Source organism: Lygodium microphyllum, chromosome 1 (genome assembly GCF_053477565.2).
Source record: "Lygodium microphyllum isolate KBCC chromosome 1, Lygodium_microphyllum_v1.1.10, whole genome shotgun sequence".
NCBI classification, from domain to species: Eukaryota; Viridiplantae; Streptophyta; class Polypodiopsida; order Schizaeales; family Lygodiaceae; genus Lygodium; species Lygodium microphyllum.
Genome location: NC_141135.1, coordinates 164080433 through 164093388, shown reverse-complemented (window position 1 = coordinate 164093388; position 12956 = coordinate 164080433). Strand labels below are relative to the sequence as shown.

The window sequence follows — 12956 nt, the reverse complement described above, 5'->3', positions numbered from 1 at the left end:
TTTGCTACACTCCACAATACAAATCAAAGATACATGATCCTATCCTAGGCCACTTTTTCTTTTATCACCTAAATAGATAATAATGGAACATAGTAAACAAGTAGAATAACACTAAAAAAGAGTAGCTATATAAATATTGATAGTGCTTCTAGTTTAACATGTTGTATATAAATTGGCTTTGTCTTGATTGTTCCAATTCAAAATTTGAATGTGCATTCCGCATACATTCTCCAAATTTGAAGTAAATGCATTGGATTATGCCATTGGAATACTAGTACATCACTATTTTATAAGCATACATGATGTGCAACATTGATTTTTTAATTAGAATTTCCAATATTACATTGAATGTTGATAAAATATCATCAAATGCTTTACGCAATGACAACCAAAAATGTAGAAGTGTGTTAGTACATGGTAGTGGTATGAGCCTTTAACACACTATTAGCTAAGATTTTGGCCTTAAGATTGACAAAATATCCCAATTTCTAAAGCAACCTCATTGTAGTTTGGATAAACAAGTCAAACTAAAGAAGCAAGTGGAGCCCCACCCTTTTTCTTACATACTTTAAACAAACGCTTATTTCAATACTTTTCTTCGTTTTTGAAAATACATGGCCAGACGTGGTACTACCATTAAAATTTTTGAAATCATAATTTGCTCACTTATATTTTCATGTTTGTTTGGCCTCCCCCACTCTCTTAGCTTTATTATTTGATTTCCAAAGCCTCTTCCCTTGTCAACGCTTGACTTGCTATGTCCACATGAAAGAAATGCACGTCCTTAAAAAATGTTTTGATTATAGGATATTTGGGATATCCCTTTGACACAAGAGGTTCATACTTCTCTATGATGTCGTCCACCATCTAAACACACCTTTATTGCTTTACTAAGCTCTATGTTTGTGTATATGTGTGTAACCATACAAAGAATTTCTTGAACCTAAGCTAGAATTTGTCTTTATTTTCCAATACAACAATGTAAGTTGACATATGTTATTTAGAAAACATTTGAATAACTAGATTTAATTGGACTCAAAATAATAAACAAGTGGATTGAATTTCAACTTGCTCTAGGGTGGTGTAGCGCACGCATGCGCACGCGTGCACACAACACACACAAGTGCACATCCTTACACGCTTTCGTGCCGGTGCATGCACACACGCGCACACACACACACTCTCTCTCTCTCTCTCTCTCTCTCTCTCTCTCTCTCTCTCTCTCTCTCTCTCTCTCTCTCTCTCTCTCTAATGTAAAATCCCAACTATTCAAAGGAAAAAAATGCAGGTTGACTCTTGCAAGCATTACGCTTGAAACCTTTCAATGAAGAGGTGTTGTTGTTAGCAACGTTAACTCTTTTCTCTCATTTATAGCACACCTCATACATATGTTTTTAAATGAACACCATAGACCCATGTAATATGAAGAGGTTAGGGTAGACACACCTTTGTTTAGGTGTAACAACAATGCACATAACGATATAAGGATTTCTATACAATTGTTTGGTATCAACTTTTAAATTAGGTACCATAAGCCTCTTAAAGCTAAGGCCTTGATCTAACAATACAAGGGTTTCTATACAATTGTTTGGTTCGAGTCTTAGGGACCATAAGCCTGTTTAAGCAAGTTCTCGATCTGCTCAGGAGAGAGGCCTGACGCCTGCTGCAACAAGGCCTTGTGTTGCTCCTGAGCAATTTGCTGAAGCTGCTGCGGTTGCGTGACTCCCTGAGAGGCGGAGCTGCTCACAGGAGGAAGGCGGTTTTGCTGAGGCAGATTTGTAGCAGCGGGTTGGCTTGTGTGCTGCTGCGGTTGTGTGTGTGCTTGAGAGGAGAGGTTGCTCACAGGATGTAGCCGGTTTTGCTGGGGCGGACTCGCAGCAGCGGGGTGGTTTTGCTGAAGTGCCGGAGGCGGATTCAACATGGTTGGCGAGGGAGGATGCGTCATGTGAGAAGGGTCTAAGAGAGGGCAGCTCGATGGCAGCTGCGGCATCACCTCTCTCACGTTGACAGTCATGATGATTGGCGGCTGTTGCATTTGGGGTGGCGGCTCCCGCGGAGGCGAGCCTGCAACCATGTTTCCGCGAGCGTGCGGCGGGCTATGGTAGCCCACGTGCGGCAGCTGTACGATGGGCTGCGGCGGTGGTCGTGATTGGATTGGATGAAGAGCCGGCGAACGTGCATAGGGTTGCTCATGCTGCAACGGGGCCTGCTGCGGCGGCTGCTGAGGCTGCATAGCCTCCGGCGGCAACTGTTGAGACGGAGCGGCCTTCGGCGGCGACTCCGGAATGTAAGGCTCGTGGCCGGCCCGCATCAGAGGGGGAGCCGGCGCCCGTGCGTGGCCGTATGGCTGCTCGTGCTGCGCCGCCGGCGCCGTCACGGCCCGAGACAGCGGCGCCTGTCTGGAAGGGTCCTGGTCCGGCTGCGGAGACTGCAGCCTCCGCAGAGTGTCGAGCATGGAGTTCATGTGCTGCTGACGCGCGTCGAAGCCCGGAGGCGGGTTAGCACGGTAATCAAACAAGGAGGGGGCGAGAGGCAGCGGGGCGAGAACCGGAGCGACGTTGACATGCGGCGGCTGCGAGACCGGCGCGGGGTGGACAGCTGGGTGGGGAGCGGCGACGGGTGCGACGGCGGGGGGTGGGGGCTGCGGGACGGATCGTGGCGGCGGCTGCTGCGGCAGCAATTGCAAGTCGTCAGCGACGAAGCCGATCATGAGCATGGCTTGCAAGAGGGCCTTGCGGAGCTGCGGGAATTCGGCGAGGACGCGGCGGGACTCGGCCTGGTGCTGCCGGACGAGGGCCAGCATGTCGCGCACCACGCGGGTGAGGTGGTCGCGGGAGAAGGAACCCAGGTGGATGGTCAGCTCGGCGTCCTGCTGGGGGTCGGCGGGGGCGGCGCCGAGCTTGCTGGCGAGCACGCGGGCAGCGGAGGCGGCCACCTCGAAGCCGAGGGGCGGTGAGCCGAGCGAGGAGGCGTTAGGGGCGAGGCCGGGGCCGCCGGCGGCGGCTGTGGCGGGGATGGCAGGTGGCGCGGATCGCTGAGCGGCGAAGTCGATGCGGAGCTGGCGGCCGTTGATCATGAGGAGGCCGGCCTGGTTGCGGCGGGCGGAGAGGGCGGTCTCCTCGTCGCGGTACTCGCAGAAGCCGTAGCCTTTGGGGCGGCCGGTGTCCTTGTCGTGGATGAGGCGGAACGAGACCACCGGCCCTATCACCTCGCACAGCTCCCTCACCTCCTCCTCCGTCGCGCCATACGGAATATTCCCCACGAACACCACCCGCCTGTCCTTCCCATTAGCACTAGTACTATCACGATTGCCTCCTGCTCCTGTCGTGGAAGCCTTCGATCCCGGCGGCCTCATCCTCTCCTCTGCTCCTCATCCCCATGCCCATCCCCATCCTATCGCTGCACTTGTTTGTGATCCGTTGATCCGTTGCGTCGATTGAAGCACAGTATACTACGACTCATGGCGGCCAAAGGCTTTGAGATGCAGCGCTTTATGGTTTGTCTATGTTTTGGTCAATCTAGTATCGTATCTTGTAAACGGTACATCTATTGATGCGTTGACATCAATACCGAACATCTTGCATGCGAAGACCGTTGCATCTTCATCTTTTCTTCCTCGCGCGTACCTGAATGAGCCAGTTCTAGCCACTGTACCCAATAACCGGATCATGAGGAGACTCCCGCAAAGCATCACAGATGCCATCCCGAGTACATCTACAACCGGAGAATCCATTGATCTTCTGAGATGAAAATCATTTCTTTTTCCAAAACTTTTACACAGTATCCTAAATTCTTGTATCCCATCGAGCTATGGGGTCAGGAATTGCCCATCTCCATTCATCTTCAAGTTTTATGAAGCAAAAAAGAGTCCAAGGTTTGGTAATGAAGGTGACGAATCAGAATGAAGTGGAAGCATACATACGACCAACGCATCACTGAAGTTTTTTATAAATCTCTCTCAAAGTATTGTGAGTGATAGGCCTACTATTGATGAACGTCGTGTTTAGAGAGTGGCCCAGGTTCTTGAGCCTATGTCTCGCATAGTCCCTATTGATAAAGCTTTGAGCATTGATCAACCCTTAGAAGGCATAAAAGAACTAATCTTCACGACAGAGAACTATACATCCCTAGGTAGTAATGGGTTGCTATTAAAGATTTTCAAACATTTTTGTATTCCTATAAGCATGATTTGTGCACTCTTTCTAACAAGATCAAGAATGGTGGTGAGTTTTTTGAGTTTGTTATTAATAGTGGGGTGATTAGGCTAATCCCCAAGAGTCCTAGGAGATATACTTGTATTGACTAGAGGCCCATGCGAATAAATGCTTCATATAAAATCCTTGCAAAACCGTTGGTGCTTTGAGTCAAGCATAGACTTGTTGAAGTGATGCATGGTATGCAATTTGGGTTTTTCCATCGAAGAAACATTCGCGCAGCTATTTTGAATCTATCTATATTCTCTTTAGATCGTTGTGATTTTGTAATGATTGATCTTGATTTAGATAAGGCATATGACTAGGTGAGGTGGAACTTTATCATCCTTAGTTCAGGAAAGATGGGGTTTGGCTCCAGATTCTAAATGATGGTGAAGGCTTTATTCACAAATGCTTTCTCTTCGCTTTGTATTGATGGATAGCTAAAATGGTACTTCACTCCTTTTAGATTTGTTTGGTAAGGTTATCGATTGGCACCTCTTCTATTGCTATAATTTTTGATCCACTATTGATGGATTTAAAATTGTAGGTTGTGACCAAATAAGAGCATCGAAAAGGGACTCTTATTTTATAGGGCAGATATTTGCCGATTATAATGCCAATATCATTGAGGAGGATACAGAGAGTATCCGAGGCCTTTTTGGGGTGCAATGATAAGTTTTTTGATATGTTAGGTTCCAATCTAGCATAGACAAGATTGAAAGTATTAAGGTTGTCCAACCACGATCATCTTAGGATAGTGCATAGCTTGAATTTGAATAATCTTGGGTTAGGTAAGATAACTAGATATCTTGGATGTTGGAATTTCCCTAAGGTAAAGAATCAAGTTTTTAATGGTTGGAGCAAAGCATTGCACAAAAGCCAGATTACTAGGCTACAATACCGCTCTCTTTTTTAAAGGAAACTCACAATCCTCAAGTAGGTGCTATTAGCATACTTAGCTTTTGTTTTCTAAATTTTTTGGGGTAATGCGCTCTTGTTTATATTTGAAAAAAGATAAAGTAATTACAACATCATTGGTGATGCAACTGGCATTATGCCATAATAGTCAGCTTCTTCCAGAAGAGTCTGAATATCCAAGACTTCTTCTTACATACTCCAAGGATGGATAAATTTTTTTCTTTGGGTTGTTGCAAATTTCTATTAGGCAGAGTCTTTCTAATTCCTTCTAAACACCATGTTGTTTCTCTTAAGCCATAGAAACTTCAAGGCCACTCCTGAGATGAGGCTAATCAAGTCCCAAGTCTTGTCGTCAAAGTGTGAATGGTCTACAAATAAGATTTTTGACATCCCGAATTCACTTTTCAAATTGGCCCCTTTTAACCACTTCTTGAGAATCAACCATACCTATCTCACGTGCATACAATCCCAAAATACATGCTTTTCCGTCTCCTCTGCATGGCCACACAGAATGGGCATGATGGAGAAACCCTAATCCTCTTTGTGAGACTAGTGCGTAGATATAGCTTCTTTATTAGAATTCTCCATCTTATCACGTTGACTCTAAAAGAGGGAGACACTTTCTAGGCTGTCAAGTTTAGCCTAAAGTGGCTATAGAAATTTCTAAACTTAGGTTAGCCATGGGTTGCCTTGTTTGAAGAATTGGATCTTTGTTTCTCCTATTAGAAACAAAGTTTGGCTTGGTTTGGAGTGGTTTCAAAGGCTACTACTTATTGAAGACAATGTAAAAATCAAAGTTTCATATGCAATGTAGCTCATATGAATGTAGGAAGTAATTTCCTCCCCTAGGTTTCACGAAGTCCTTTGGAGAGAGGAGATTCTTCTTTGAGCCTTTCCATATTGTTGAGCCCAACTGCTATTGTTGATGATAGAGCAATCTTTTGGCAAAGCATTAAAAAGGAATTAGATCTTTTTCATGAATCTTTAAGGAACGACCTTTGGGATGGAAGTTTGTTCGAATAGCTCCCCATTAATGTTTTATAGTAGGGGTTCACCCTCTCTAATAAGGAGATAGATTGGTTGTTGCAAATCTTTTCTAGAGAAAAGGGGGAATGGCCCTTGTGTCCTAGATTCATATTTAATTTTAGCTAGAGTCATTGAGGTTGAATGACATTCAAGTGTCAAAGTTGAGGTCCATCCTTGATGCTTCTTCGAAGAAGATGGGTGCACAAGAAAAATAAGGGGGAATTTCAGTCAATTGGCTAATTTTTGGAGTAGCTTGAGTATCAATGCTAGTTTTTTTAGCTTAAAAAGTAAAATTATTAGTCCATATACACAAAAGTTTGGATATTTTGATTAGAAGTTCACCCAAAACACTCAAAAGTAAGGGTTTTCAACCACATTTTGCCCCATTTTCTAAACTCTTGACCTCTCATCAACAAAAGATTTGCCCACCTATCAATACTTTGGAAATCATGGGGGACCCTTAATTTTTACATTGACTGGGTGATTAAGGCCCACGACTTTTGGACCACGTTTCGTGGGACATTGCCAATTAAAAGATAAGAAGCTTGACTATGGAATCTTAGAAAGCCATGCCCTTTGCTCGATATAATTTGATCAGATTTTCGATTATCAAGACTATGGAATCTTGGAAAGCCATGCCCTTTGCTCGATATAATTTGATTTTATCAAGACTTATCATGGTTAGATTTTCGATTAGAGATAAAATTGGAAACGGAAACAATTAGATTTGCATTGCCCCCTTTGCAAAGGATTTGATGAGAAGGTATTTCACCTTTTTGGTCTTGCATACATGCCTAGACTTTGGTTACAGCTACATGACTAGTCCAATAGGGTGCAACTACATGATGTGGTTACATGGAAAATGGCATTACTTGGATATAAAGGGAGGATGCCACTAGTTATCATTGAAGTTTGGCATATCTTAGAAGTGTAGTGCTAGGTAAAGTCTCAAAGGGTGGAAATTCATTGCTTCTTAAAGGCAAACCTTAGATTGTATCTAATCAATTAAGGCATTTTGGAAATTTTATATTCGGCATTGGGCATCAATCTTGAGCTCCACATTCACTATCATTGTTGTTCACAGTTTTGGAACAACTTGTTGTCCTAAGTTCTATAGTGCCTCTACATGCTTATGTGATGCTTCTATTGATGCCCATTGGTATTGGATCACTTGTGGATGTTATGTCAATGCATATGCCTATTGCTCTCAAGTGTTTACAAACTATTTGGGGTGATGTACCGATGCTCATGGTTCATGTTATATGTTTGGTTATGAGCTGAGATTAGAGCTTTGAATCTTGGCATTGACTATCATTCACTGTTATGTATGGCTATTTGATGCTCCAGTAAGCACTTTGCAAGTTACTTGGATTGGATGCTCCCAAATATATGCTACTTGGATCTTGGATGTATGGATGCCTTCTATGAAAAGTGTGGATCTAGAGCATGGTAGGAGCTATGGAGGATGGAAGATGAAGGCAAGACTCATGTTGACATAGACAAAGAGAGACCAACTGATACACAAGTGAATTAGGTTCCAAGATGGAAGCTTGGACTCATAAAGAAAATCTTGTGTAATGGACTAACAATGACAAAGACACTAAGTGAAAGTACAAAGCATCATGATATTGTATTCATTCCATATGAAAGTGATAGTCAAGTACAATGCTTTATAGTAGCTGGGTAGGTAGCATTCTGCACCACTATGCTTATGGGATTCAGGATATCTCTTCCCAAAGCATACATCATTTGTCATTTCTCAACACCTTCCACATGATGTTTTGAGCATTTGAATTTTGTTCCACTGGTTATGCAGTTGAGCTTGAGGGTTTTAAAGTGAGACTATGGTACTTGGTGACATGTACATGGTCTTGTCATATTTTATATATACATAGTTGATACTTAGTGGGCTGATTTGACATCACTTTTTGGCCGACACCTATCTCTGTCACAATGTTGTCACAGTGATGTATGCATCTTGGCTGGTTATGTATTGAGCTTCTGTTACATTGCTCAGTCCGCTTTGGGTGGTCTCTTCTATTACCCATGAGACCTACTCTATGCATGATGGTTATGCCTATGGAATGTATCTCAATCTAACACATTGATTCTTTGATAGTTCTCAATGCCAATCACATATTCACTCACTACCAATTGGAGCTATTCCCTGATAATTGCACTTTGTCTTATATTAGTGATTGCCCCTCTCTAGCATTGATGTCTTATTGATGTACTTCAGTTTTAGCATGTTGTAATTGCAATTTACTACATTGTTTATGCAAGTAGTCACCTTCATTTGACAACTCTTTGCATTGACTTTGTGGCACTTGTTTGCCTTCATTATGGCTAGTGGCTCAAGTGATAGTGCTATCTTTAATATTGACAAGTTAGATGGCACCAACTACAACTATTGGAAGGCCCAAATTTGGCAATTTTTAGTGTAGAATATATAGGTTAGGCATTTGAAATATAAGGGTGTCAAGCTTGAACTTATTGATACAAAGTACTAGGTTGATTTTTCTAAAAGGACGAGTTATGTAAGTCTACCATCATATTATCTCTCTCTAAGAAGGTGTTCTATAATGTTGTCTTTGATGAGCAATCCATATGGGAATTATGGAAAAAGACTTGTAATGTCTATGACAACAAACAAAGCCCTGCTTCTTAGATATATTGACTGAAGCAACTCATGGACTTTCACACGAAGGGGGACACTTCTATGTCAACTCACTTAAATGAGTTTCACTCTATTGTCGGTCATTTGTCTTTGCAGGGGATTAAATTCAAGGGCACTCTTCTTCTCTTATTCCTCTTAGTTACACTGCCTAAATCATGGGATACCTTTTGTACTGCTATGTGTGCGAGCATACCTATTAATGGGTCACAGTTTTGTAGGATGTAGAGGTGTACTCTTGACTGAAGAGGTTAACAAAAAGAATGTTGATACTTCATGCACCTCTCATGCTTTAACACTTAGAGGTAATAATGGTAGAAGTGGTAATGACCACCATCGGAGAGACTCTCAACAGTCTCACTCTAAGTCACGTGGACAGTCTCGTAGTAAGTCCCATGGCCATAATTCCTCATTGACTTTTCATTACTATGGAAAAGCAGGGCATATTTGGCCACAGTGCAATGCGATGCACGAGGACAAGCATAAAGAAAAAAACAAGGGTAAAGTATGGGAAAAAAATGATGAAGTAGCATTATCCCTAGCAAGTCCAATGTTAAGATTGAAGTGATTAATGATGTGCAGACTGATTTTGATTATGATTTTATACTTGCAACTTTTTTATTTAATACTTCACAGCGATTGATGCTTTGTTAGGGTATACTCAATGTTGGATTATAGGTTCAACAAATTCCTTTCATGTGGCCCCTCATAGACAGTGGTTTCACTCCTATTGCAGTTTGACTGGATTTGTTAGCTTGGATAATGACCTAGCACTTGAGATAGTTGGTATTGGTGATGTCCAGCTACAATTTGGTTCATGTTGCATGTTTACTCTTCATGATGTACGTCATGTACCGGATCTCACAAATAGCCTTATCTCTGTTGGTACTTTGGATGATGCAGGTTATGTGGTTTCTTTTGGTGCCACAGATTTCTTAACTTATTTCATTGGAAGTTTAATTGTGGAAATCTTATCATTGCACGTAATGCTTAGTCCCTCTCTATCACTTACTTGTATCTGGGCCAGTTGACCATATTTTGGCAATGGATGTGGTTTCACATGTATCTCTTTGGCATCGTCGCCTTGGGCACATGTCCTTGAAAGGAATGAAAATGCTTACTCACTTGTAGTATCTTCTGCCCCTTGACTATAAGTGATTTGAGTCTTGTGATCATTGTTTGTATAGCAAGAAGACACGTAATATGCATAAAAAGTATGGTATGACATGCATGGGTGAGCCATTGATTCTTGTTCACTCGAATGTATGTGGTTCCATGTCCCCCCTATAAGTCTTTAGATGGCGCAAAGTTGTCGGGACCTAAAATGGGCATGATACTAGCTCTAAGCACTAGCCGGGCTTCACTACTCACCTAAAACCACCCCACACAGCCTCATGAGAGCAGATTCTATAGGCAATTTTTGAAGCAGAAAAGAGCTCGGGAGGCGGTAAAAGACCAAATTTTCATGCAGAATGAAACAGTTGCAAATCAATGAGTTAGAGTTTTCTTGGATGGATTTTGATGCCAGGAAACCAACACAAGTCTTGGTTCGTCAATTGGAGTCAGTCTAACCCCCCATTTAATCCCCGCAAGGTTTCACATTATAAAGCAACTATATGATCCGAGAGTCAGAAAGTGCATCACGGTGGCCAAGTTTATAGATTTCGACATCACGAAGTTAGCTGTCTAGAAAGATCTCAAATCCATCTTTCATGAAACGTGGGAGAGGGGGGAGCACCGTTTTTTTCGGCGCTCCTAAATTTCTCATTTTTTATCATTTTTTGATGTTGCAATCATCAATAAAGGAACCCTCTTGGCTGTGAGATCCATCATTTTCTCACTCTTCATCGCCACAAAATTGACCGAATTTGCTGCATTCTATAGCAGGATTTGATTTCAATCTTTCTCTCTCCTCTTGTGGATTGTTATTATGGATCAATGTAAAAGAGAGGGGGGGGATGGGCTAAGATGGACGTCTTTGGTCAAAAAATGAAGCAAGAGTGAAAAGAGATGTGAATCAGAGTTGGACAGATCATCGCTAGTTTTGAAAGAGCATCAACGGGCCTCCAATGTTGAAAAACACGCATCATGATGAGTAATTTTATGAGAAAAATGTAGATTTTACCATTTTATGAATTCTTGTTTGAAATGGTTAGAAATTCTTGGATTTGATTTCCAATCCTCTGTTTGATCAGTCATGTTGAAAGAATCATAAACAATTAGTCGCATAATAATTGTATGCAAAACACACAAAGCTCGAGACTAGACGGTTTAAAGGGAAATATGTGGTTTTTGAGTTTCTAGTGTGCATTTGCCATTCCCATGGAATGAAACATGCTAAGAAAATCATTTTCTATAAGAGTAATCGATCTACATTAGAAAATCAATAATTATTTGTAATTTTTTATAAATAAATAGATAAAAATAAATAAAAATAAAAAATTTTAGATTTTTTACATCATAAAAATGAGAAAAAATAATATTCATGTGTGTGGACTTATGATGGAGCTGAAGCATGAGGTTTAGCCTAATTCAGTCCCATTTCTTTGTTAGAGTGAGTTTTTATCGCTTTCAATAAAGAAAAACACATTAAAAATCATGCCTTACACCTATCAATGCATGTAAATTTTTAAACAGTGGGGGACAGGGGGTTGTTGAGTGGTTAAAGTGTGTGATATTATGATGTTTTATGGTGCATATCATATAGAGTTTCCAGTTGTTTAAAAATAAAAGGGACTAGTAGCATGAGGAAGCTTGATGTGCTAGCCCTAGAAGGCAACAAAACACTTGCGTAGAAAAAAAATCGTGAGAATAATTGTATTCACACTTTCACGTTGCTGATTTTCTATTAATATTTGTTTGAGCATGATGGTCATATTCACACTTGCATTGATGCACCACATGGTATCGTATACTGGATGCATAGCACTTATTTGTATGAGCGGTGACCCGACGCTGAGAGTATTAGTTATCCCAAGTCCTAGGGCTAGATATTTGGTTCATTGGGGTTTATTTGGTGAGGTTTATTTATCATCTCTCCTGGATCATTTATCAAAAGAGTGGACTTTGTTTCGAATGTGTTTTATATTCACGACGCATCTTGGGGCCAATCCTCGAGGTGTAGGAGAGCCGTAGCAAAGCTGCGGTGATCAACCGAGGGGTGCTTGCTGTGTGTGTGCTTGTTGGGACCCAAAATAGGCCCAATGCTGGCTATAAGCACTAGCCAAGCCTCTCTATACTCAAGAAACCACACCCCCTCGACCTCACGATAGGAGCGTCTACAGGACACACTGCCCTAATTGCTAATGTAGATATTGCATTTGTAGTGGAACGTAGTCCCACAATTGTCCGTCCCTACTCCTCAGAGGGAGATCCCACACATCTTGGTGTAGTACATCAATGTGATATAAATATAAAGGAGGCACCCCCTCAGTTGAATGCCGTGGCCCCATTGCAGTTCTCTACATCGAGGGGTTTGGCCCCTCGATGCACCGCTAACAAAAATAATACAAACATAAGAAGCTCCACTCTTATTTCAAACAATCCAGGAGATAAAATTTCCTCACTTAACAATTTTTCAAAGAACCCCAATGCCTAGACCTACAGCTTGAGTGCCTCACAACTTAGCGTGGGTCATATATATCGGAAACCAATTGCAATGCATCCAAGAGTTACCATGTGATATGCACACTGCAATTGTGAATGCCATAGTGCTCAAAAATTCTATAAATCAGCATTGTGCAGTGCAACAAACATTTCTTTTAATGATTCCAATCTACTTGTAATTGGCGACGTTGCTAGAGACTAGCTTGAAGTTTCCTTATGCTACTAGTTTCTCTTAAATTTAAATGGTGATTGGCGTGTATGTATGCACAATCAAATAAATCAGAATTTAAAGCATTTTCAGTGACCGCTCACTCTTACAACCCCTCTTTCCTCCTAGCGTTTAGGTTTTGCATTCGTCACATAGGTGTAGCATTCATTTTTATGTAGTTTTTTATGTAAAAACTAATAAAAATCATACTCTAATATAGAAACAAGGCTGAATTGAGGCTTATCCCTCATGCTCTAGCCTTTTGTTATACGTTTATAAACATAAAGTATATTTTTCCTTAATTTTTTAGTGCAAAAACCTATTTTTT

The 12956-nt window shown here is 41.6% G+C and overlaps 1 protein-coding gene across 1 annotated transcript; it reads right to left on the bottom strand.

Moving 5' to 3' along the window:
* Positions 1 to 1600: 1600 nt before the first annotated feature.
* On the bottom strand, positions 1601 to 3468 carry LOC148041918 (uncharacterized). Its single transcript, XM_087698976.1, has one exon. It carries the CDS (start codon positions 3353 to 3355, stop codon positions 1601 to 1603), a length of 1755 nt encoding a protein of 584 aa, XP_087555102.1. The 5' UTR covers positions 3356 to 3468.
* Positions 3469 to 12956: the final 9488 nt, after the last annotated feature.